Here is a 27,121-nt window from a genome sequence, read left to right as displayed (position 1 = left end):
AATGACTACGGCGTGATCGGATGCAATTAACCTGCGCGGCAACGAAAAAAAAAAGAGAGATAGCCCAGTTTCTTGAGTCCCTTCGATCCCTTTGATCAACTGTCGCATTCCAACCAATTTCAACTCCAACCTATTCTTCAATTCAAGTATAGAGAGGGACTCCAATAGAAAGGCAGGGGGGGGGGAAAGGGAAAAGGGGGATGCAGCGTAAGATGAACAGTGGTATGGTGAGTTGTGGTTACTGGTTAGTACAATTTAGTACCTGTGTAGCATTATTGCATTATTTCAAGCAATTTCGAGCGCAATAGTCGTTCAATTTCTTCAAGTCTTATCTTGTTCAATTCCGTCCGAATACATTCTGTTTCGTGTGATCTAGTCCGAATTTATAAATTTTCGATAGGTTAAACGATCAGCTGTTCGTGTAAATTCTAATAATCTGGAATGTGGATCGACACGCTGCGAGAGTGTAACAACATAGTACCGGCGTGCAGTGTGATGCTGTGGTTTTGAACTTTGACGAATCGAGACAGTATAGTTTTTATAAACAAACTATGATTTTTGAGCGGAGATAAAATTTAAGTGTTGAGCGGTCAAGCTAAACAACCAAAGTCTGTGATAAATAGTCATAAAGATAACGGAATTGGCAACCTGCGAAAACATGCCTCAGGGAAGACGAAAAGTTCCGTTTAGCGGAAAAGCTAAGAAGCAGCAGATGCAGGCTAAAAAGCAACGGCAACGAACTTTGCTTGGTATGTATCAGTATCCATTATGTATCAGTATCAGCCTGTAAGATAATTCTATTGATCCGACAACTACAGAGTACTCTCACTGCTAGACCAAGGTTCCACTGGCATCTTGGTGTCTGTTTCTTGTATATAAACAGTCTAATTTTGGTCCTTATAATTTGGAATTATGCTTGAGAATCTTACAAGTCTTTATTATGAGAATTAATTAAGAATTTGATGGCTGCTCAGCATGAGAATACTGCAACGTTGCTGCAGTATTGCTGAAATTTTGTATGCTATCTGGATCATTTAAGCATTAATTGCATTCAGCTAGAAAAGCAGCTTGAATTATTTTATTACTTTTAGATTAGATTTTAGTTACTACTTTAAATCCAACAGTATAATTCAATCAATGCAAAGTGTGCTTATTAAGCTGTTTTTTTTAGCTGAAACAGCCAATGCTAAATTGCAATCCAAGTAACATGGAAAATTCCAACAGTATTGTGGCAATATTGCTGAAATGCTACCCAAATCATTTTTAGCATTAGCTGTGTTCAATCAAAAAACAGCTTAGATTATCTTATTACTTTTAGATCGGAGTTGAAAGTTATTATTTCAGGTTTAAAAATATAATCAGCACAAAGTACTTATTAATCCTTAAGTACTGAAGTAAAAAATAGTGACACTTTTACTGAAGTTGGTCTCTCAGGCATTGATTGAAAAAACTGAAATAAAAAGACAGATTTTATTTTATTTTTTTTTTTTTTTGCATGATCCCACAGACCAACCTCGGTACTTGAGGGTTAATACTCTATACAATTTGACAATTTTCTGATGAAAATTTTTTTAAATTAAATTGTAGTTTTAACATTTATATTCAATTTTTGTTTAATAAACAACCATACTTTCTAAAGATATTAAAATATGTATAAAAGAATAATTTTCTTACATTTGCAAATGTGTCATGCTCAATGTGTGTAAAAAAGATGGTAAACTATTATATATACAAAATGTTAACTTAAAGAACACTTTTTTCCAGATCCTTAAAACCATTCATGTTACTTATATATTTTAAGATTTCTAGAAAATATTTGTGTCGTTGTAATTAAAAAAAAATTATATATAAATGTTATGACTAATTACAGTCAATAATACATTTCAAAGAAAAGAAATGCACAGAATTCAAATGTTCTAGGATATCCGTTAATTAAATGTTAAATTACTTTTTCTATTAAACACAACTAGCATTTAAAAAATGTTATGATAATTTATTGTATAATTGCAATTTGTTTTATTATCAATTTATTATTATCTGTAAAAGATTAATATGTATGTTACAAAATATGTATGTTTTTATCAACAGTAAATTCAAATGATGAGGAAAGCTACAGCAGTGAAAGCAATCCTGAACATAAAAGACAGATGATAAAAATAAATGCACAACCAAAGGACAGCAAATCTTCGAGGAGTAGATATGCGCTGCAATTCTTTCAAGAATCCAACGAGAAATTGCGAAAACGCAAGGAACGAGCTTTTAAAAGTATTGAACCCGCAACTCTTAAAGATCAAGAGATTTCCGACAATTATTTTCCACCTGGGATTGACATGCCGAAACGACCTCCGTGGGATTTCAATATGACGAAGGAACAATTGAACATGAGAGAACAGAGATATTTCACAGTATGTAGTTATGACTCCGCGCTAAATTCTAGTTTGTATCGAACCTATTACTCACTAATAATTTTTTGTATTTAGGAATACTTGGATAGTATGGAAGAATTAGCTGGCTTAAGTTATTTCGAGTTAAATCTAGAAACTTGGCGACAGTTGTGGAGGGTTTTAGAGATGTCGGACGTCCTATTAATTATTGTCGACATCAGATATCCTGTTCTAATGTTTCCTCCATATTTGTATGACTACGTGACAAAAAAACTGAAGAAAGATATGATTTTGGTATTAAACAAGGTTGATTTAGCACCTCCAGCGTTGGTGGTGGCTTGGAAAGAATATTTTCATAATCAATACCCAAAATTACATATTTTAATGTTTACGTCGTATCCTACTTACAATCTCCGTGGTAATACCAACAATGAGGAAGGTATACAGAAAAAATTGCGTAAGGGAAAATTGAGAATGGCCGCGGAAGGAGCGCAGAAGTTGTTGGAGGCTTGTAAAGATATTGTTGGCGATAAAGTCGATCTAAGCTCCTGGCATGAGAAGATTCAGGAAGAGATGCACTTGGAATACGATTTAGATGACATAAATCACAAAGACAACGTGACAATAGAAAAGGAAGATACCACTTATTTTAAACATGAAAAATATAAAAATGGAGTTTTGACTATTGGATGTATTGGAACACCGAATGTTGGAAAATCTTCTTTGATGAATGCATTAATGGGTAAGCAAAAGTATTAGACAGTATTAACTTTATAATTAGTCATTTTTTTAATATCTATTATTTCATATTGAACATTAAGTATAATCATTTGATTTCAAGTGAGACATAAGATCATATTAATATTTAAAATTAGGAAACAAATAAATCTTAGTGTTAAGGGAGGATTCTAATGTAACAGGTGACTCTTATGAATTTTTTTCATGATATACAATAAAATTAAAAATTAAAATATAGTATCTGAAAAATTTACAACGAATCAAATTGGCTTTGTGCAAAGTTGATCGATTAATTAGTTTTTACATTATCTTACTAATTTGAAAAATACGGTTTGGAAAAAATTGCATTTAATGTTTTGAATGAAATTTCACGATACAGTTTAAAAAATTTGTTTGAATATTTAGTCTTCAAATTTTAAGACTATATTTTTTAATGTTAATTTTAAATTTATGCAAAAAATTAAAATTAATTTTTTTGAATTGTTATACTGAAATTTTTTCGAATCAACGTCGAAACATTGATTCTATTATCATTAGCAGCTGTTATTTGTTTCACAGGCAAGAAAGTCGTGAGTGTGTCTCGCACTCCTGGTCACACTAAGCATTTTCAAACCATTTATCTTACAAAGTCTGTGTGCCTGTGCGATTGCCCTGGTTTAGTTTTTCCCTCAACCGTGCCCAAAGAATTACAAATACTAATGGGTTCGTTCCCGATCGCTCAAGTGAGGGACCCATATACTGTCGTACAATTTCTGGCCGAAAGAGTGAATCTACCAAAACTGTTGAAGATCCCACATCCAGAAAACGATGATACATGGTCTGCTATGGACATCTGTGATGGTTGGGCTATCAAAAAGGAATTTAAGACGGCTCGAGCAGCTAGATTGGATACATATAGAGCGGCAAATTTATTATTACGAATGACATTAGAAGGAAAAATTTGTTTATATATATATCCGCCAAATTGGACTATTGATAAAAGTATTATTTTTTAATTCTATTTTATTAGACAAGATAATTTTTTCTGTAAAAAAAATAATTTAGAAATTATTAAAACATAATTCTTAAATCATATATGAGGAAATATGTTTAAAATAAATATATAATTTTGAAAGCCGATGCTTTTCAATTTTTTGAAGTTTTTAAACTACAATTATAAAAGTGAATTATAGAAGTAAATTATATTTGGAATATATAAAACAATATGAATATTTTTTCAGAAAAATGGGAAAATCACGCAGATGTTGAGACAGTAAGATGGATTCAAGCTAGAAATAAAGGTGATCATTTCAGTACACCAACTGAAATGTCTTCTGAAAGTGAAGAAAGTGGGGACGAAAGACTGACGGAATCTTCTGACGAAAATGTAACGAATAATGATATCTCAATGGAGTCGTCAAACGAGGAAAACGATGTGCCGCTTGTAGCTAATAAGTTTTCATTGTTAACTGCGGAATAATAAAATAGTTTATTATATTGCATCTTGCTTAGATATTTTATTTACCTATTTTGTACACATATAATTTTTTCTTAATATATATAATGAGCAATCTGATGATAACGAAGAATAGTCTATTTTTATCTGTGTTTTCGCCCGCGAAACACAGTCATAACAATGACACAAAATATTTTATGAGTAAAAATAGATTATTTTATACAAGCTACTACACTCTGCTGCTAACATTTTTCTCATTTTTCAATAATTTTTTAAGGTCACTGCGTGTGTATGAATTATTTACAATGTAGTCCTGTTCCATAAAGTTTGCAATTTCGTCGTCTTTGGTCCACTATAAAAACTAATAGAGAATAATTCTTTTTTAACTATAAAAAAGTTAATTATTAGAACTATTTCAAGAATAAAGTATATAAAAATCATTGACAATAATATCTATACGTAAAAAATAATTTCTAGTGCCCTAACATTCGTATGCCTAATATGAAATTGTGCAAGATAAATGATTTCTATTTTCTCAAAAAATATTTCATTTGCTTTGGTATTTTATACAAGGTACAACATAATTTTTCAATTATGGTATTTATATAAGTTTTTCAGAAATATCTTGTATGCCTGTATTTAATCCTACTGAGATCCATTTACAAACTAATATCTATTTTGTCACTATAAAAAAATTCTAATTTTCACAAGCCAATATTATTATTAAGGGTAAATTAACTTAGTAAAATGTTAATTTATGTTGATTTTGTACAATGTAATAATATATACTATATATAGCATTACGACTAATATCTTTAAATCGTCAAACTAATCTGTCTTCTAAAACAACAATTATACATTAACTGTGACGAACAGCATTTAGGCTCCTAAAATTTTCTTTACTGAATAACCTGGTATTGCATAAAAGAATAAAAGCAGAAGTATGATCAATCCAATCGCAATTATAGCTTTTAAAATAGCCCATTTATAGTTGTGCCAAACTATGTACTTGATGGACTTCAATGGATTAAGAAACCACATAAAAGATGCGTCCGGTCGACTGCAAAAAAAATTAAAAATATAAGAATATAAGGAATTAAAGATAAATTAAATATAAGAAAGAAAAAACTGATATTGGTATGTTATACTGACTTTGGCTTGTCCAGTGGATCAGGCTCGTTTCTACCAAAACCAGCAGAAATTTTCTCAGCTTCCTCTTTCGTGAGCAAGTGTATTTCAGCTTCAACTTTACCCTGTGCAAAGCATAATTTTCTCTAACGAATATATTTAATAAAAAAAAAATATATATTACATTATATATACAAATATATAATCTAATATATATATATATATATATATATATATATATATATATTATTTAATATACTTAACTAAAAAATTAAAAAACTGTTATTTTGATATTATATGTAAGTACATAATACACTGCATACATAAATATACATCTTAAAAATTTTTATATATGTGATAATATTTTCAAGTTATATACCGTCAGCTCCATATCTTCGTTCTCTTTCTTCACGTAAAACGGCCACCAGCCCTTTATACGTTTCTGTTTGAAGATATTAACAGTGGGCACAGAGCCGTCTGTCTTTAGCATATCCAATGAGCAGAGCTTACTATTTTTTGCACCTCGGGGAAACCGATTGAGATCGAGAGTTATCGCGCCGAGAAAATCATCGGCTGAGAAATGATCTGCATCCCAAACCTGCAAACAGCATTATCCTTATCTATTGGAACGAAATTAAAAATACTGGTTGCATTACCTGCAGTTCCAGGCGTGCTGGTATTTTACATTCGGTTTCGTCCCAGCTAAATAGACTTTCTTTACGATTGATAACGATCTTTTCTTCCGCTACCAGATAATCGAAGGGAAATATGAAACGCCAATTAAAGTTTCCTTCACCAGTCAATGATCGATAATGAATATCAGTTGATTGACAGTCCTCTGGTCCTTTTAGCCATCTGTTAAGCAACATTAAAATAATATGCAATTTTTTAGTAGTATTCGAATTTTGAATAGTTTGATTTAAATAAAATATATATAAATTTATTTTATGTGATTTTATTGAAATCTAAAAAACATAATACTGACAGATTTATATTCCTCATGTATCTTTATTTTTCTGAATTTAAATTTAATGAATTATATTTTGAATTTGCGAATTTAATTATACATTTTTTTTATTAAAAATAAAATTTATTTGGACAAAAGTATTTTATTAATTTATCGTTAAAAACATGAGATCTGAGAAAAATAGTTTAAGAAATATTTTGTAATTGAAAAAAAGAGAATCTTTTTGATTTATTTTTATTAATAGTAAATGAAATTAACGTTTTTATCCAATCATCATGTAAAAAAGTTTAATTGAAAGATTTATTTTCTTCGAAAATCTATAGTTACCCTTTTACATAAATATCGCTCATCTTTTCGCCGGTGAAGAATGCATCATCTTCTAGAACTACGTCGTCTGTATTCCATATGATAACCCTCAATTCATAACTCTTGGGTTTCCTCGGTGAAATATCAATGGATGGTCCGGGCGAGGGCATGTCCATTGGAAACATATCCACCCACATTTCCAATTTTCCTTGTTCAATTCCAGGTTTCTCAGGATTGTAGAGCGGTCGGGTTTCAACATGTTCGGGTACCAAGGCACAGCCTATTCGTGGAAACGAAGTCCATTGATGAAGAACGGCCAAAGCGAGATGTTCTTCCATTCCTAAAAGAATAATCTTTTAAACGAGGAAGTATTTATATCAATGCTGTATATTTAAAAACTACATACATCATATTATGGTGTATCAGATTATATTTTATATGTTATGTAACGTATCAACTGATATTTATCTACTTTATATATGTTCTGTTTTTAGATATAATTTGTATTTGCACGCACGGGATAATAAAATATTTGTACTAAAATTATATATATGTACATCTAGTTTATATATTCAAACGTTGAAGTATTGATTACATAATCATATTGATTATATATCTTCTACTTCAATCTTTTTACATACCCTTCGTATGCACATAATATTCCATTTCCTCGTTCGAGAGAGAAAAGGTTTTTCTGCCGATTGTAACACGTCCGTGAGAATATACTGGCCCATCGATTTTGCCGTCTTTACATAACTTCAAGAGTATCTGAGTCGGTTTCATCGCATCCCGCCATTTATTATATCCAGATCTGGAACAGAAATAACGTCTAATCAATCCTGTGTTTTAAAATTTACTCGCGTTCTCATATTCGATTTTCTTATCCGGCATGTTAATCTAAAAGCTACAATATGTTATTTTCCATAATGTAAAGTCTAGTGCGTTAGTGTGAAAGTAATTAGGTATATATAAAATTACATCAAGAAAAAATTACAATATATTCTTAAAAAAATTATCTTGGCGTGCTAAACAAAAAAATTACGATAAAAAAGGTAGTCATTAGTCTTCGTCCTACATAAATTCGCTAATATAAAAATAAATGATGATTAATGCTGATGTGATAAGTCTTTCTTTTGTTAAATTACTGAATCGCGTGACACAATTTGTTTCATTGCTGGAAAGGTCTCATTTTCCATGCACAACGTAAAATATAACTCTAATCGTTATATATAACTTACTCGTCGTATTTTTTCGCGAGTCCGCATGTAGCTCGGTGTCTGCTGTAAAACCGATTTTCTAGATCGATTTTGGTCTCGCCGATCATGTCGTCTGTTCCAACCAAATCCCAATCTAGGACTTGCACTGTGAGCAGAGAATCCTGCGGAAATGTTGCCTCGATCTCGAAACATCTTGAATATAAATTTACAATTAATTCAAAATATGCAAAGAATGATTCTTTAACTTTGAAGTTAAAATTTCTTTAATTGTGAAAAATTATATAATTGTTTCTTATAATGCTATGATAGATATTTGCAAAACACATACTTTCCGAAGACAGGATTCAGTTGTTTCGACACGTAATTCTCCTTATCGCTAATTCTTTTGCCACCCAATTGCAAGACTACATAGGGATCCGCTTTTCCATTTAAATCGCAGGGATGAAGATCATTAGCTTTGACGATGTATACTCGTACCAGAACGTGAATGGGTTCGTTTGATGGGACACCCTGGAAGAATCCGTATTGCGGATCAAAACCCATTACGGTATGATCCACTAGATCCTTAGGCAGCGGCCACTTGTAGACCTTCAATGCACCTTTGAAGTTGCCAACAATCCTCGACTCGTCTTCGGCTTCATCACCTGTTTTTTTGCCTCGATACAATTCAAAAGTGTGTAACCATTCCTTAAATTGTTCGAACTCGGGCTGTGCCTCCAGCTCTCCAGGATATATCTTTAATAGGGCGGTCTTGCTATATTTATATTGGGTTTGCTTCGGACTGAGCCTCGAGACGAATTTGACCGCGTTCGTTGGTGATTTCAGACCAAACAGCTTTTTTGTAGGATTAATTCCGGGATTCTTGTCAGCTGAGACCAAGTGACCTTGCGCGACAGCTTCATCTAGAAACATCGGTAGCGTTCCGTTTGGCTGGTTTTGGAATATGGATTTCTCTTTGCGCAGTTCTTTGTTCTCTTCGATCATCGTTTCTACAGATGCAAAATACTTCGTCCACCAATCCTGACAACCTTCTTCGTTCTCTGCGCCTAAATCACCTTAAAAATTCATTTGAACATGTGCTTTATACATTTCTATTTAAATTTAAATAATTTAAAAATCATAAAGTGTTGATGTAAAGATACAAATAATATTCGTTAATGTAACAATTTCTTTTTTTCTTTTTTTCAATAAAAAAATTTGTATTTTCTTATTATCTAATAACACATTATAACTTTATAATATCGTGTCACAAGATGTTACTAAAATATTTTAATTATACATCTTTATTTTAATTAAATAAATGTATTTAAACTTTTTAATTAAATGCAGTTTTTATAAACGCACCTATGTTATTGTCATTAGCTGTGCTATGCTTTCTACGTAAGTTCTGCTCCGTTTTGTCTTTTTTGATAGGACATCCTAAATCGAATCCAAGAGTGATAATGGTATCTCCGTTGTTAGCTTCCAAGTCAGTCATCGATTCGAGTAATGATGTTTGTTGAAGTTTCAATTTTGATGAATCAAGAGCTGCAATAAATGTAGCAAATTTTAAATCAAAATAATGGGAATATAAATCTGCAAATAGCACTTTATTTTTTAATTTAATTATTAATTTAACTTTTGTATCTAATATTCAAATAAATCATATTATAAATATTATAATAAGCAATGGAATTTATTACGAAGTAATTCTTTTAACCATAATTAAAATCATTCGTCATATTCTTCAATAACAGAAATATTATTTTTTCCGATAATATTTTAATTGTGTAATATTTATTTAACAATATTCTATTTATTCTATTTATAAAATTCCATTTAAATCAGCTTTATAAGACTTATATACAAAGCTGTTTCAAAACGACCTACATTAATCGATTGATTAATTACGTGCCACATTATGTAATTACCCGTGCACTGTAACTGATACAAACTCTTCTTCCTTTCCTGAGCGTCCTTTGCCCTTTTAGTCAAAGGATAGTACATATACTTATGAACTGAATTGATGGTGTGAGTACCGACGAGAGTATATCTACCGAAACTTCGACAGTCTACCGCTCTTATAGTCAATGGCGGTCGATAAAGCTCCTGTTCCGGAAGCTCCAATTCCAGAAATTTAATCGGTGTGTTAAAATTTGGATTTTTCTTTGCATTTGCTATGACAGACGAATAGAGAATGTGACCAGCACATTCAACATCCACGCGAGGCTTGTCGACAGTTAGTAGATGAATTCTCTTCAAATCGCGCAATCCCCAAAAAAGCACCTCGATTCTAAAAACAAATGCTATTAATTAAGAATGTTATAACAATAAGTTCATTTACTGTAACATGTTAACTCTTACATGTATATCTTGAATTATAAAGATGTTTTTTTTTTATTTAAATAATATGTAATTACAATTTTTAGTATAAGGTCTAATAAATCATAAAAGTTTTAAAAATTTTAATTATGTAATTTAATAATCATCTCTTAATTATATTAAAATATTCTATTTTTTTGAAAACCCTAATTTAAAGATTTCTCAATTGAATTAAGAAACAAGAAATATAAGAAACTTTTAAATAAATGACAACGGAAAACCAATAATGTTACCGATATTTCGATAAAGTAGGTCGAATTCCCACGGGTACTGGAAGAATCGGGCCTTGATCCTGACCCGGAGCCTGGGATCCGCAGCTGGAATCTTTGGGATCCGGCAAAGTAGGAAAGCCGTAATCTTTGCTAGAAGGATATTCCAGCAATTCGAAGACTGCCAGAAGTTCGCCAGCCCTCGAGGCTCCTCTAGTGACGTCGTACCATTCCAAGGATGGTGGATATTGCGGAGGAGTGTAAGGCTCGGCGGCGAGTTTGACATGAGGTCGTGCAATCGCTCGTCCGATGTACTCCGATTTTCCCTGAAATTATAAAGAGATTTTGATGTGTTCGAACAGGAACATTAATCAACCATGTGTCTACGAGAATGCAAGGAAGCTATATGTGAAGGGGAACATTTATCATCTAAATCCAACAGATTCAAATTTGCTTTAGATTAGAATACTCATGGGCACTGTGAAGAAGTGCAAAATAGTGAAATCTGGGGTATGTAAAAGAAGGAATCGATATGTAGCGTAATTTCTGTTATCATAAAATTATAAATATTTTTGTAACAAACTTTTTAAATAAATCAACGTTTATAAGTGTTTTTTTTTTCTAAAATTGATGTTATTAAATATTAAAAGAATTCAATATAATTACATTCTCTTTCCAGTAATGACGTAGACTCCTCTGACTTTCATCGCAGAAATACTAATATTAATAGATAGAGATGTATCTATTTACCACAGTATAACATGAAACTGGTAAAGTAAAGGGAACCAAGTCCTATGCAAAAGTCATATGCGGTTGTGCAAATAGATATGACTCTTTGTTGACTATCACAGCAATTTCACAACTTGGAAACTTGCAGTCCTTGAAATTCTAAGTTCGCAAATTCTGATATTGAGCAAGTTTGCTTTGCCTATATCCTAACACAATAACTAACGAGTGCCATGCCGAACGTATATTATGTGTGTTTTCGGTGCCGAGTGTCGTGTAACGTGCGTCAAGTTATCCGGCATCGTATAAATGTCAATATGTTTTATACAAACTGTCAAAGCAGAGTCCTCATGCAGTATTATGTCCATAGCTATAATATGACTCTGTAAAAGAAACGATTACGAAATCATAGAAGCGATAATTCAGTCTAGTAATGTTTCACGTACGTATCATTATAATTTTCATTAAATTTCTCATTAAAATTCGAATTAAATTGAATCTGGGAGTTTAATACAGAATTAGATACAAATTTTTCACCGATTTATGAGAATATTTTCAAATTTCAAGTTTTGAAACATTAAGCACACATAAAAGTATACGAACAGTCACGTTTTTAAAAAAATCCGTTAATTTTTTTTCGACGGGTTTTTATAAATAGATAAATGTCACTTTAAAAATAAAATAATACATTATTTGTAGAAACAGAAGAAATAAGGATAATGTGATTAAATTAAGACTCACCACTTTATCCTGATCAAACAGTTCGATGACGATAGAAGGTGGATCTTTCTTGATCTCCTCAGCGGTGCCATAGATTAAGATATCGTCGAACAGCAGCAGCTCGTCCCACGTTGGGCTGAGGGTTTCATCGATCACCTGAGTGCACTTGCAAAATTCACCGCATATCACCCTCGCAAATGGATCTGAGAGGCCAGATGCATCGCTGCCTATTAGCGACCTGGCTTGGTACATGTGGGCCCTTAACTGGAATTTCTGGCGAATAATTTGAAACAACATATTTACTCATTTATTTAGTGAGCTATACAAATAAAAATAAAAAAATACATACGTGTTTCTGAACATAATGAATTACGGTAGGCGGCAACGCGCGAGGCCTATCCACGTTCCTCAACTCGTGACTGATCTCGTACCCCTTCGGAAAACCTTGGATGAAGTACTTCTTGTGCTTCAGTATTCCTAACCACATGTAAATCTGCAATTTTGTTTGAATCGCCCATCCCGACGGTCCAAATCTCTTTTTGCCTGGAAGCTATAAATAGATTCTACTTGAGACGCGAGAACACACTGTTAAATTCGTACTGCCAAATTATACTCAATTTGAGTTATTATTCTTTAAATCATTCCTGTGTCGCAACTGCTTCTGCTCAATCTTATTAATTTAATTAAGACAATGGATTTAAACAATTTAACTTAAGAAACAATTAAACTTACTTTAACTTGAGAAATATATTAAATTTAACTCAAAGTTAGTTTATATGTTCTAAGTTTTTTAGACTTATATATCACAATACAAAAAAAAGTAATACAACAGTAGTAGCTGTGTGAAAGAGACGCAAATAAATATTTCTTACAAATAATTATATTTTACAAAAACATTTAAAAGAGCTACACGTTTAAAATTAATTCTTTGTATTTTACCATTACATTTTGACAAAACTCTGATACATTAAACTATATAAAAGCTTGACAGAGATTACATATACAAAGCTTAAAAGAAAGACGTTATTTTCAGTATACTTATACTTACCTTGAGAAACATTGTCTGCACTTTTCCGCAATATCGGCCACATTCTTCGTCGACTACCGAATAGATCAATTCGCGACCCGATATCCTGTGATACGCTACACGTCTTCCGGAGCTGATCACCCAGATGAACACGTCCGGCAGGGAATCTTGCGGCTATAAAAGAAATATCAAGCTGTTCCATTTCGCGAAGCACAAACGCGATAGCAACGATTTGAAAAAAGCTATTACTGACATCCTCGACGAGAAATTTTAATTTCTGCAGATAACTGTGAGCTGTCTTCAGCCTTTCCTTAAAGCTGCTCTTAGTCACAAGGGCCTTGAGGTTACGCGACAGAATCCCGATATTCTCTACTTCCCGCTGGCATAATTTCGTACGCTCTTTATCCAGCTTTGTTTTTCCGACACCTGGACCAGTCACGCTAGACTTGCTAATACTGACATACCGATTACAATTCGCGCTGAGCTCCTCGAGGGTAGACTTTAAAAGTTTTTCGCACGTCGAGTCTTCCAAATGCGATTGTACCTCCGTCAATCCTTCCTCCTAGTGGGAATAGGAAGAAAAGACTTTATCGGTTTTATGTAAATCCGTTAAATCGCGGTCGCTGTGATCTCTGTGGTCTCTCCACCTCGGTCAGATAGCAACCACTTTTCTGCTAAGAATCTGGCTCTCTTGAGATATTCATTTTAGATAAAAATATATTTCTCAAATAACTCTGCTAAAATGAAGTTAAACATTTGAGAATCAATGATTTTCGAGTAATTAAAATCATCTGAAGATATAAAAAAGTAATATAACTTTATATTTAAAATATTTTTTATCTTTGCGTGTATTAAATTTAATCGAGAGCTTAATAAATATTTAATATTTTGTAATGATCTCTCATAACGAATGAGTTTTGATTCTTTAATTGATTTAATATTATTTGAAGAAAGATTGATACATGATCAAGATCAAAGGAATAGTTTTAATTAATAATCTTAAAACTTACCAGTTTATCAACAATCTTGCCAATAATATTGCTGTTGTACATTCTACGTCTGTAATCCGGCCATATGCTTCTTACGTGAAGGCATGGTTTGTCGTCCCAGTACGGTAAGAAATAGTAAATCTTATCGTGCGTCATTGGCTTACTAGCCGGCGTGGTACTTTGCCAGGATCCAGCGAGGACTTCCTGCAGCTCTTCCTCTTCCCCACTCGTTCCACTCTTCGTATCGTACATCTGTAACGAGCAGAACTCGTTTTTCATTTTTTATAGTCGAAATTTTTATCTTTATAAAATTTCTTTTTATTGCTTTATTCTTTCTTTTCCAAAAAAAAAAAAAAAAAAAAAAAAATTTGTTTCCAAGGTAAAGCACAAGATGAGTGTTTCGTTAAGAAAATTTTAAAGTTTCCAGAAAGTTGATCGTATAAAAGTTCTCACCTTGAAACTTTCATTGTGACCATCAAGAGCGTTGCCCGCGTTTCCGATCGATATTTCGAAGTACATCGGCTTATCACCGAGCTTCTTATCGATCATTGTGGCGTCCATAATTGTAGCATACAGGAAGAACTCCTCGTTTCTCGCATAGGCGCTTTCGTTGATTGGCACAGTCGGTTCCACTTCAACTTCCGACGGTGCCATTTCCACGTTATCAGTGATTTCAGTTCGTATCGCTATCAATAGCCTAAATGTAATTAACAAATCGAAAGCAGATGATATAAATTGTAATTCAGCATTTCTACGTTACCTTTTTTTATTTTCATTTAATTTTATGTTAATTAATCTCAAAATTATTATTCATAATTGATAGTTCACTTCTAGTTAAACATAAAATAACGTACTGAATTAATTGCATTAATAATTCACATGTTTATAATATACAACTACGTTTCATTATAAAATAAAATGCTGCACAACCTCGCTCTAAATGAAATTCCCTCGCCCAAGCCAGTGTTCAACGTCGAATGCTCATCAATAAGACTGTAATCTCTGATGCTGCCGTAAAGATGGATAAATGCAGGGCCAAAGGTCGGTAGGAAACCCTTTTCGCCGTCATTGCTGATTTGCTTCAGGTCGACGAAGTGTGTACCGATGACGGTGGCGTGCACCGGATCGTTATCGCATAATTGTATCTTTATTCTTTGACAAAGGGGAGGAAACATCTCGGTAAAAACTATCTGCTCGTTCCAAACTGGAGCGTAGCTATGTCTCTTCACGCTTGTTTTCCCCTAGAGTAAATAGAAAAACACTGGATTGCCTCTGACATCTAATTCTCCCTTTGATGATATTAATATCATTATATTTCAAATAGATTCAACAATTTCACGCGGAAATAAGCTACTAATAATTTGTAACTTTTAATTCTGCCAAATTTGTATTTTAATAAAACACTTTTTATACAACTTTTAAATTGTATTGTACATGAAGCTAATCCGTCATAAAAATGTAGCGAGCTTACGCTGAGCCCGGCAAAGGACACTTGAACGTATGGGTCTACTAGATCCTTCACTTCCCCTGTGAAAGCCTTCTTCACGTTCGCCATAATGCTGCTGTTCATTTTTGGTAAACCATCAGCTCTGTAGATTTTCACCACGAATCTCGCGCGTTGTCTCTCGATTGGCACACCGTCCGGCAATAAAAGATTGCCCTCAATGTCATCCTCATCCTTTTCACTTTTCGGAGGGATCTTCACGGTATCACCCTTGCCAATAACGCTTATGTCACATTTTAGATAACCTTTGGGACCACCGGCAACGTCATCCGGATCGGTGAGCAGAGCCCATTTGTGGTAGAATTGATGATCTAAGGGTAAAGTTTATTTTGACGTCAATACGATAATTTATGATGGTGTGTCAAAAGAAGGAAGGAAGGAATTTACAATTAATTCGAGAAGGGTTTATGAGTTTACCCTGAAAAGCGGCATAATATAGTGTTATTTTAAGAAAAGATTTAATTTAAGAATTTGGCATTTTGCATTTTAAAATATATAACTATATATAAAGCAATAAAAATATTAAAAATAATAGTACCAGACTAAAATAATACAAATATACCTTTGATATTAATAGCTTTCCTATTCTGTTATAGTTTTTCTTACTTATTAATTTTCATTGTCAACTTTCACCACCGTTTTCTGGGTAAACTCTCCGGTTTTTAATTTACAGTTTAAACAGTTATTAAGATACAGACAGAAAGAATAAGCTAAGAATTATAAGAAGAAAAGAGATCTGCAAAAAGCAATTAGAAAGCTTTGTTTTTTTTTCAGAGCACGAAATAGCTGAGAGAATTGCAGTTTTTATTTCAATATTTTATCTTGTGTATTTATTTCTTTCGGTAGTGTGTGCGGCTTAAATTGGAAAACCAGAGTAATTTAAACGACTCCCTGCCATACATTCAAACATTCATTTTTATTACCTCTTTTGAAAATACTCGACAGATTTATCCAAAAACCACGCACCTCACCCACGCATTATAGTTACAACTGTGTTCGAAATGCGCATCGATAAATAAAGGTCTCAATTAAAACTGATGTGTCGCTATACGTTATCGAATGCGCACAATCATCGCTTGTAACGCATTAATTCGAAAGGCTCGTTTATCTTTCATAAATAAATAAAGTATCTGACAATTGTGCTGGACAACGTGTGCGTATGCAACCTTAATGCAATTAAACAACGTGCGATTGCATTATACATTATACGATGTAATCGATATTTTGCTTGAGACCTTTAGCCTTGGTATGTTATTAGTTTATTCAAGTTTATTAGAGCATCGATTAAAGTATCAAAGTACCCATAACGTAATCTCGATATAATTATAAGTAAAATAAACGATTAATGTACATATATGTATGTACATTAATCGTCTATTCTGCTTATTACTTTTTTACTTTAAAATATTGACTTTTTTAAATAAAAATAATAGTAGCACACATTATATATATATATATATATATATATATATATATATATATATATATATATATCACAAATACGGATTGTAACAGAATCATCGAATATTCCTTCAATTGCTAAATGTGATTGTCAATACTAAAATATGCGCTAGCTTTATTTTTATTTATAAAAAAAAAAACCAGCAATATTTGAAAATAAAACATTTTATTAAAACTTCAAGAATAAACGCAACTAGATTTTATGTAAGAGAGAGAGAGAGAGAATAAACTGTTGTGTAAAAATCTAATATTATAATATCGAATAAATTACAATATGGCATTCAGTAATGTCTTCAAGAAAGATCAATTCTATGCTTATTGTTAGTCTGTTTAGTTAAAAGAATGTAATTTTGAAATACTTATCTTAACTCTCAGCTAACACACTGGGTATCATACACCAGGTATTTTATAAAAATACTTGACATTCATAAATCGTTCGCTCCTTCTCTTTTGAATATTTCAAATATATTAAATTTCTCGATTTTTGCACCTATTTAGTCTTTTTTTTTATTTTCTGGCGTATTAATTAAAAAAAAAATTAAATCAAATTTTATGCATTAAGTATCGAGATATACGCAATTAAAAATAGGGGAATGTACACCCATGTGTGGGAAAAAATCGGATTCATTATAGTGTGTCAGCTGAGGATTAACAGTGAGTAAATTTAGAAACGTATTTATGATCTAAGTTCGTATAGGTTTCTTTTTATCAAGGCAGACATTACATTGATTCTTTGGTAATACAAACAAGTCGGATCAAAAGAATCGATGCAAGTAACTGGAGCGGAAGTTCATTCGTTCACAAGCGATTTATTATCCCGTCGCGATCATACAGGCAATCGTAAAATTTTTACCTGTGCCATTTGGTACTTTAACGTGTGCGAGAATGCGTGGTTCGGGATTATCGTGGGTGTACACATTTACGATATGTACATGCGTAAGAACATCCATATACGTGGAGGTGAAAAGCCTAGCATGCGGAGAACTCTCGATAAAAAAAAAAGAGTTTGTTCTCGCAATGAATGTCGAACGTAACAAATGATGATTGATATTTTTTTTTTCACCGATAATCCGCAGTTTTCCCTAGCAATCCCTTTCGAAGCGTCGATCGATGAGTTACGATCACGTACGATGACTCTGCTAGATTTCAACGCTAAAAAGTACATTGCAGAAAGATGCATTGTGTGTACCAACAGAATAAACCTTTCTGCAGCATGAAAGACTGCAATATGCTCCATTTTGAAATATATTGTCCTATTTGCAAATGAGCGTGCCTAAAGTAATTATGCATCATCGTTGCTTGGTTTTGTAGGCGGCGTTTTTACGCAAAGGAGCAATCCTGTGCCTTTATGCACAGAAGAGCAGTATATTCATTAAAATAATGAATTTGAAAAGCTTGCTCATTTGCAAAAAAATATTTTTATGTATAATATTCGATAATTACGTAATTTTAAAATATGTATAAAAATATTGGCAAACTTCAGAGAGATAAAACATCAACTACTAACATGTGTAAAAATATTGATTACTACTGACATAAAATGGTACAGAAATGGCTACTATTAAAATGAGATTAAACATATATTTATGCAAAATTAATTAACACTTTTAAGCAAGATACATTATGATGAATCGTTTGTCGATTACATTTAACAAGACACAATAATTCATAAAAATCCGATTAAATCTTTTTAAGCATGCCATTATTTAGTCACAAAGCGTGAGGTCTCGCACTTTCAGGAAACATTTTAAATAGCATAGAACTGCAAGGAATTAAGAAAACGAGTCTGAGATTGGTGAATTTTCTCTTTTGAGAATGATACAATGCGTCATAACAAATTTCTACGTTTCTCCAAGTCCTTGAAATTACATCGCGCAATATTCTTTCCTAGCAAACACGGGGTTCTTTGAAACTCGCAGATAGAGTGCAGAGATGTAATAAAGACTTTATTTGTCGAAAACATTCGTCGATAAAATTAAGTGCACTTGCCAGCGTCGCATACCGAGTCTCATACCAGGTGTACTTGAGAATTGGATCTTTATTGCGCAACAATAAAGATTTTCAAATAAAGTATTCTTAAATATTCGTTTGGCTTGACAGTTATCAAAAAAGCAATGAAAACTCTTGCCATCAAAATTAGATAAAGAATTTCAAATACTCGTAAAGAACAAGGTATTCGAGGTAACTGATTAGTTCGCATTTCGATCCATTTTATATTTTCGAAATTTCTTGTTTCAATAATTTATATTTTAAATTGTATTCTTTAAATATCAGTACTTTATATCTTAAGTAGAAGCTTCACCGTATTTTGTAAATTGTAACTTAAACTGCGATCACATTCGCTCTTCCAGATAAAACGTTATAATGTTAGTTCCTCTTGTAAAGGGTAATTTCCGAGTATACACCGAGCATTAGACTCGTCTGGTCTCTGGACAATGTAAACCTGTACCTGGTTGTGCCCATACCGTCGCGATGTCTAACTTAAAGCTGCCCAGCGTTAGATTAGCACGCAAGAGATTCCGCGATTGCTGCACCTGCGTATTATTAAAATACGTGCTGATTGAACTTCTTCCTTATCCCCTCTCATTTCATGTTGAACTTGTCGTCTAATATTTATCCGTTCGGTTATAATTCCCAAATTAAATTAAAATTTTTTTTTCCTTAAGCCATTTTGAAATAATCGATTTCCGATATTCCTCTAAATGCCCAGTCAATGCGTTATAATTGCGAGCGGCGAAGATGTAATGGAGCGAAATTATTCGGGAACACGTGTATTCATATGCCCGACTAACTGCGTATTACGAATGTATTAAATACGCAATGAGCAAATCAATTATATCTTCTCCATTCGGACTTATACACTGTAAATTAATACTTGCGGATAAACTCACCGACAGCGTAATGATTTTATCGAACAGCATAACAGGCGGCATGTGGAAATCGAAGACAAAGTACTGAAAATGTAAACGAGAGAAATTATTAGTAAGTGCAAAAAGATTCGTGAATACAATTTCTTCAAAAAATAATTTCTCCAGAAGAATTATAATTTCTAATAATCCGAATGAGCCACGGAAAAAGCAAAAACTCTATAAACTCTATAAAGAATCATCTTTATTTTTCGATAATTTTATAATTCATCGTATCACATAAATTTGACAATTAACAATGTATAGATTGCTTCTTACTTCATTGTAATATGGACAATTGGTTGATTCTTTGACACTCGTATATTTGCGTTGATCTCCAATTTGCACGCAGACCACCGGATCCATGTTGAGACCTGCGAGCTGCCGCGCTTCTATGATCGTAACGCATACTTGATAATCTTGAGCTTTTAACGCGCTTTGCCAAGTATCACTCGTCTGTGAAATGAGAAAAGTTGATTCAACCAAGTTTAAATAACTTGAAACGCGAGGCAAAATATGAAACGGCACGAGTAAATCTTTTAAATGCGAGAAGCAAGTGCTGCGTGTGCAACTTTCGCTGTAATATAGTGAAAAAAAAAATGTGCCTTTGTCATCTTTCAACTATTTTCAAAGCGTACCTATAACGATCCAACGTGTAAAATTACTTAACCAGAAAGCAATATCGAATAACAGTACGCCTTGAATAACGTAATAATAAACCCGGGAAGAGCTCGATCGACCATTAGAAAAGTTTACACTAGATCGAATTCGAGAAATTTTTTACACAAAAAAGCTTTTACGGTCATTTCTATATAGCTTGGAATAAAGTCACCGTCATCTCTTTGTTATAAAGGAAATTCTATACCGCTTCCAAGAAACATCAAAAACTACGAATATAAAACTTCAGTACTTTAAATTTAAAACGGTCAGAATTTTTTCGCAATATTATTGAAAAATAAAATAACGTCTGAATATTATACACAACATAAAACAACCATGATATCGAAGTCCGTTACAGGAAAAAGATTCAAAATACTTTTGCTCAAAAATGTTATTTCTCTTTCGTTCGTAATTTAAGTTTCTTTTTTCAAATCGATCGACCTCAATCTTATTTAACGATAATTGCGTCGTCATTTACAGATAATTGTTGTGTCAGTGTTATCGTAAATGTCTAATACAATTTGCTGTGACATTTCAAAATTACTTTATTTTGCGAAAACTCCGTTTTCTCTAAAAGGATTCTTTGATTGAAATACTATTATCCATTTATTAAATTTATTATTTCTTGTTATAACATAAAATTCAAATAAATGAAAATGTAACAGTGTTTATATAATAATATAAACTTGTAAAATATAATAGGAAAAAGATATTAAATATAAAATATTTAATATACCAAAACGTAATAAACGTGAATAGGAGGATTTCTGCTCGGCGTAATTATTATTATTATTATTATTTTTAATTAAATTTTCATGTTTTCAATGTAAATATGAGATATCACTCGATATTCAATAATGAGTGAATAACAAAATTCTGTACTTAGCACTCTTATTAATATAAAATGAATTATTAATCGTTGAAAGAGATATTAACCTTAGACTTAGATCTCTTGACTGGCTTTGCAACTGTGTCCTCTTGTTCAGGTTTAGCGCTCACTTGACTGTCATTATCGGAAGCATTCGTTTCAAGAGACGTCATAGAGTTCGTTCGCGAAGGCTCATTCGAAGTTGGGCAACTGGAGTCCTGCCTATCGAGAAGTTCTCTCGTTTCCGAGTTGCTGTCGCAGGATCGAGTACGTGGCGGTCTCTGCTTTCCCAATTTCAGCAGGGATCGCACGCTCCTCAAAGTGCTGCTTCTAAAGAAGGAATCCATGAAGGAATCCAATATATCAGCGAATAAAATATTTTTCTGAAGATTAAGCCTTATTGTGGAATCTCCATACTGAGAAACCTTAACAACTCAAGAAATTTTCTAAAAACTAATTGTTGTTTTCTTTGATATTAATTAAGATATATAATACACAATTGTAATTATAATGTATAAATTATTTTAATTAAATACTCAAAATAAATGATATTTATTTTATCATCCACATTTTTTCAACGTTTTATTGCTCAATGTATTAAAGAAAAAAAGAAAAGAAAGGGGGCGGGGGAGAGAAAGAAAGAAAGAGAAGAATATCAAATAGTTTTAAAAATCTATTTTCTGGTTTAGATTTATTTCTAACTCTAGCAGAAAGGAATTTAATCTAGTTTTATTTCCTTGTATATTTTCTCCAGCGTATAAACATAACTTTTCTCTTTTCCAAGTAACTTGGAAAGCCGCGGACTAGCATCTCACGTTCATATCGCTTCCGTCGGGTTTCTTACCATTACACAGAAAACTTGATGATCCCTATCTGAAGGCGTCACTCATTTTAAGCCGTAGTACTATCCGTTCGCAACAGTAAACACATTCAACGACGGATTAAAATGTTTAGAGATTACCAACGCTTAAATTGAATTCCAAATCTTCTAATCCTTAAATTAAATCTAAAAAAGTTTTTAACTAAAAAGTATTTTTAATTTTTAATGTTAAATTTAAACTTAAAAGAAAAAAAAGACGGTTATAGACGTATTGATTTTTTATACTTTAAAGAATGCTTATATATTGCAATTTAAATTTTACATTTGTTAATTTTATTTATTAACATTAAAAAAATAAAATTATTAAAAACTAAAATGTCAAAAGCGCTAATGCAATCAACAGGCAATCCCATTTATATACATACTTATATAAATTCGTCAGTGGAAACATGTATTGTACCACTAGTTATAACAGACAAAGTTGAAGGGTTCGAGTAGGTCCTACGATATGTAGCGTTCGTGCTATTTCGATTCTCGTTGGTTATAACGAGGGGAAATCGTGGGCGGTTTTGCGAATGAGGATGTGTCACGGGTACGTTATTACGCGTGTGGACGATCACGAGTTACGTTCGATTACGTCCTCGCGTTGAAAGCGGCGACAGAAATTGCCACGGAGCTCCCAAGAGAGTTTAATCCTCTTGTGAGATATAAAAAAATAACTTTTTTCCCAACGCGCCGGGATAAGATCCTAATAATACCTACATGAAGTAATATAAGCTATAGTCTCCTTTCATTCTGAGAAGAGAAAAAAAATAGAAAAACGTGGAATCAATTGTGATTAAAAAAAGAATAGAAAAATGTTGTAACAAAGTTACTTAGTAACGAAGTTGCTTAAAATCCTGTACATAGTGTAAAATAAAAGGTATTAAAACTTTGAGTTGTGTCAGAACTTCATTTTATCTTCTTTATCTCTCTTAATATATTAAGGGTAACTAGTTCAATGACAGATTAAGCTTTATAATCGTGAATGCTCATTTTACAGTAATCTATTTAAAATACTCATAACAATTACTCATTAAAATTGGAAAAAAAATTATTATATTTTCTACGTTGCATACAGAGAGAGACAGAGTGAGTGAGAGTGAGTGCGAAAGAGAGAGAGAAAAAGAGAGAGAATAATCGATATTTAATTTTTCTTGTCTTATACCAATATCTTGTATCAATATTGTACCAATAAATCATTTGGTCAACATTTTACGTATCATTCAGCGATATATTACACATATGTGCAAAAATAATATGTTTCGCATCTTTCTCCGCTGACCTTTTCAATGTAAAAAGGTTCATCGAGATCGTAGTGATAACAAATTTTAACACATCACCGACATCATGAATATCATTGAACACTTCATCGCCATTATTAAGCATTTTTTATGTTTCGTTAACGTTGACGATAATAACACAATACTTAATGATACCGACTGCTATTGATTAATCCAATTATTGTAAACCATTTGTAAAGTCAGTATACATGAATCATTTTAATTGTTCATTCATTCTTTCGAAATTTTAAATAAAAATTTTACATGGAATTTAAGTATCAGAAAGTAGACGCAATTTATATTTGCAAAAATATAAGAGTAAAAAATAAACTTTAACAAAATATCAAATGTGAATTTTTTGAACCTAAAGTGGATGTGACAAGCAAACACGCGCTCTGAAAACGCTACTTAAATTTTTTTATAATTTTAATCGTTTAAACACAGTAAAAATTACATGCAGTTAACGCATTCTAGTGTTAAACATTTATAAAACATTTGTTAGAATGTTTTAATAATATAATAAAAGAAAAAGTGGCAGATTAACTATTTTGTAGAAATAAATGTCTAAAATATATATATGTAAACCTCTACTGACTAAGATGTTTTTGTTGGTTTTACAATTCCGAGTTTAAATGAAATAGTAAAGAGTAAAATGCAATTTTCATTCTCATAACATAAAAAGTAAACGTTAACGAAGATACATCACTGCATGTAGGTATTTCGCACAAAAATGAACATGAAATGCGAAACTCCTAAATGAAACATGTCATGTAGTTCATTTTCATGTAGTTCTAAAGTTGAATAAAGTGAAAAATTGTGTTTAAAGTGCAAGTTGCAAGAGAGATTTCATATTTCTTAGTATATTAGTTTTTAAATATTCATAATATTTTTTAGAATTACATTCTCTCTCTCTCTCTCTAATTACAAAAATGCAAGACAATGTCAATTATTATTTTATTATTAATTAATTTACCTTAAAAGCATATGATTTGTACAAATATTCTAAAACATTTGTACGATATCATACGCTGTTGCGGTCAGTTATTCAACAATCGGTACTTTTTGTTTTTACATTTATTAAATTATATCTTTTTTATACGTAATATCAGTAACAATAGAAAATTATAATGTAATTGCAATTAAATTTTGTATGAAGAATAGAATATAATTGATTCAAATAATTTTATTTCGATAAAAAAAATTAAGAATTCGTATTTCACATATCCGAAATTAAACTATAATAAAGGTACGGCGTTAAAAGTAGAAATTTTTAATAATAATCATGTCTAAATATGAGGTATTAGTAGTATTACAATACTACAGAATACGGAAGTAACTTTTTTAATTATAAGTTCTATACGTTTCCTAACAGTACGTGATATTGTACCTTACGAATATTCTAGAAATCTAGAATATCATGCTGCTATCGTATGTATTCTATATTTGTACGATATTATGTGTCTTATGTTAAAATTAGAGGTGTGCAAATCCAGAATTTATGAAGTCGAATCGAATCGAATCTTTAATAACGTGTTCGAAATCGAACCTGACATTTTCACGTCGAATCGAATCGAATCGAATTTCTTTGATTCGAATACGAATCAAATTCAAAACTAATTTTTATATGACGTATGAGCTTAAATATAATAAAGTATTTCTGCAATAATGTTGCAGATGCTTTTTAATGAACAACAAAATTTATCATAAGAATTTTATAACTACAAAAAATGATGTTTTAGTAGTAAATATTTAGAATAAATACTAAACAATAAATGTAAAAGTATTATAATAATAAATAATCATCGGATATATATCGTACAAATTATAATAACGTTACTCTTAAAGCGATAATAAATTTAATGCACTAGAACATTTATAAAATCCAAGATTTAAAAAATTAAGTTATAAAATTAAACGTTATACTTCTCATTCTAACTTTATATTTTTACAAATAAAAATTATAACTTCTAATAATTCTATTATTAATTTAGGGTTAATCGTTTAGGGTTATCATGTGGCTCTGTGTCAGAGCAACTCGTAAGTGATTGTGAGGTTGTGAATTTAAAAACCACATATCTTGTATACATATACGGATTTTTAAATACGTAATTTTTAGCGAGAGTCACAGAGGAACTCTTAGATCTAGGTGATGTATAGCGACTGATAGTCCCATCCATTTTCATTACTACTACTACTACTACTACTACGATCATTTATATGAAGATCAATTTCTTATTGACCCTTTTAATTAAACTTTTAATTTTATATTGCAGTAGTGCAAAGTAATTTTTTATTGTCTAAAGAATGATCTATTTATGTGTCACTCACCGCTTCCGAGTTTCGGGTGATTTTTCACTAGTCGACACAGAAGCACCCTTTGGTAAGAAGCTCTTTTTCGACGTTTTCTCGGGAGTATGCCAAGAGCCTCTTCTTTTCCCGCTGGTTGAGCTGCTGTTTGCTTGCTCCAGGTTCCTCTCAAGGTTTGCGATGTTCTGTTCGATGTCGATCAACATTTGTTGTTCGTCCTCCATTATTTCCGAGACCGCGTACGAGCTGCAACTTCCGTCTGGGGGATTGTATCGAATTTCGAAGCACACCACCGCCTGCACACACATACAGTAACGCATTACAGAGATCGATCGATAGAAGTTAAGATAATCGGTGCTTAACGGAAATAAGAAATATTGTGCACAAACTTTGTTCTTTACATCACGTATAAGCTCGTTGTAAGTAGTCGTTTAGATAATGCTGCGATATAAACTAAAGCAACCTGGTATGAAATGAACACGGTCATCTAAAAACGTGTAGCAATTTCCGATATTACCAGTACCATTTGCAAAACGTAATGTAACGAAATAGAAGAAAGGAATTTACCAGTGAATAAATAACAAAACAAGCACGTTGTACGCGATGGAACGAAGATATTTCCAATATTTTTCTATCTATAAAAAATAGTAATGTTCGTAAAAATAATAGAATAAAAATTTAGTTATACACATTTCGTTGTAACACTTTTTCGCGATCTTGTAAAAATAAAGTTCCAAAATTTATGATGCCTGTCAAAAATATAGTGTCAAAATTTTATTTTCACGATAAAATTTTTTTTTAATTGCCTTCAAATTTATGTTAAAACATTTTTAAAACAATTTTGAAAAATATAATTTTTGTTTAAATTATATTTAAGAATTGCCAAAAGATTAAAGAAGTGTCTGCTCCGTTTTTCGATGCATACACATACATACTTTGTATGGTAATTGGTTAAAGTCCACATGGTACAATTCAACTTTCTTCAAAGATCACAAAAAAAAAGTTAACGTATTTTTAACTCACGAGAAGAATTTTCATACCGTATTTCAACTTTGTTAACAATCTG

General features: G+C 31.9%; 2 protein-coding genes across 5 annotated transcripts in view; one reads left to right on the top strand and one right to left on the bottom strand.

The window, feature by feature from the left end:
• Nucleotides 1-520: 520 nt before the first annotated feature.
• LOC105207615 (guanine nucleotide-binding protein-like 1) lies at nucleotides 521-4,603 on the top strand. Its single transcript, XM_011177173.3, has 5 exons — nucleotides 521-749; nucleotides 2,089-2,405; nucleotides 2,481-3,126; nucleotides 3,681-4,103; nucleotides 4,343-4,603. Exons 1-5 carry the CDS (start codon nucleotides 659-661, stop codon nucleotides 4,579-4,581), a joined length of 1,716 nt encoding a protein of 571 aa, XP_011175475.1. The 5' UTR covers nucleotides 521-658; the 3' UTR covers nucleotides 4,582-4,603.
• Nucleotides 4,599-27,121, bottom strand: part of LOC105207796 (otoferlin) — a 35,990-nt gene continuing 13,467 nt past the window's right edge. Inside the window, exons 4-28 of one of the 4 annotated variants that reach the window (XM_026132278.2) lie at nucleotides 26,077-26,351; nucleotides 21,675-21,930; nucleotides 20,358-20,534; nucleotides 20,064-20,126; nucleotides 19,622-19,706; nucleotides 15,679-16,022; nucleotides 15,138-15,448; nucleotides 14,661-14,904; nucleotides 14,229-14,459; nucleotides 13,472-13,780; nucleotides 13,240-13,392; nucleotides 12,541-12,741; nucleotides 12,213-12,464; nucleotides 11,804-11,854; nucleotides 10,770-11,071; nucleotides 10,086-10,447; nucleotides 9,520-9,702; nucleotides 8,504-9,230; nucleotides 8,197-8,367; nucleotides 7,600-7,769; nucleotides 6,980-7,298; nucleotides 6,342-6,540; nucleotides 6,065-6,283; nucleotides 5,710-5,810; nucleotides 4,599-5,617 (exon numbers count right to left, since the gene is read on the bottom strand). In XM_026132278.2, coding sequence (XP_025988063.1) covers nucleotides 5,437-5,617; nucleotides 5,710-5,810; nucleotides 6,065-6,283; nucleotides 6,342-6,540; nucleotides 6,980-7,298; nucleotides 7,600-7,769; nucleotides 8,197-8,367; nucleotides 8,504-9,230; nucleotides 9,520-9,702; nucleotides 10,086-10,447; nucleotides 10,770-11,071; nucleotides 11,804-11,854; nucleotides 12,213-12,464; nucleotides 12,541-12,741; nucleotides 13,240-13,392; nucleotides 13,472-13,780; nucleotides 14,229-14,459; nucleotides 14,661-14,904; nucleotides 15,138-15,448; nucleotides 15,679-16,022; nucleotides 19,622-19,706; nucleotides 20,064-20,126; nucleotides 20,358-20,534; nucleotides 21,675-21,930; nucleotides 26,077-26,351 — 5,886 coding nt within the window. In that variant the 3' untranslated portion in view covers nucleotides 4,599-5,436. Of the gene's footprint in view, nucleotides 5,618-5,709; nucleotides 5,811-6,064; nucleotides 6,284-6,341; nucleotides 6,541-6,979; nucleotides 7,299-7,599; nucleotides 7,770-8,196; nucleotides 8,368-8,503; nucleotides 9,231-9,519; nucleotides 9,703-10,085; nucleotides 10,448-10,769; nucleotides 11,072-11,803; nucleotides 11,855-12,212; nucleotides 12,465-12,540; nucleotides 12,742-13,239; nucleotides 13,393-13,471; nucleotides 13,781-14,228; nucleotides 14,460-14,660; nucleotides 14,905-15,137; nucleotides 15,449-15,678; nucleotides 16,023-19,621; nucleotides 19,707-20,063; nucleotides 20,127-20,357; nucleotides 20,535-21,674; nucleotides 21,937-26,076; nucleotides 26,352-27,121 lie in introns of all 4 variants that reach the window. The other 3 variants (XM_026132277.2, XM_026132280.2, XM_026132279.2) reach the window with 3 other exon arrangements.

This window comes from Solenopsis invicta, chromosome 14, assembly GCF_016802725.1.
Source record: "Solenopsis invicta isolate M01_SB chromosome 14, UNIL_Sinv_3.0, whole genome shotgun sequence".
Taxonomy (NCBI): Eukaryota; Metazoa; Arthropoda; class Insecta; order Hymenoptera; family Formicidae; genus Solenopsis; species Solenopsis invicta.
The sequence above is the reverse complement of the archived record's forward strand: the minus strand, read 5'-3'. Positions and strand labels throughout refer to the sequence as shown.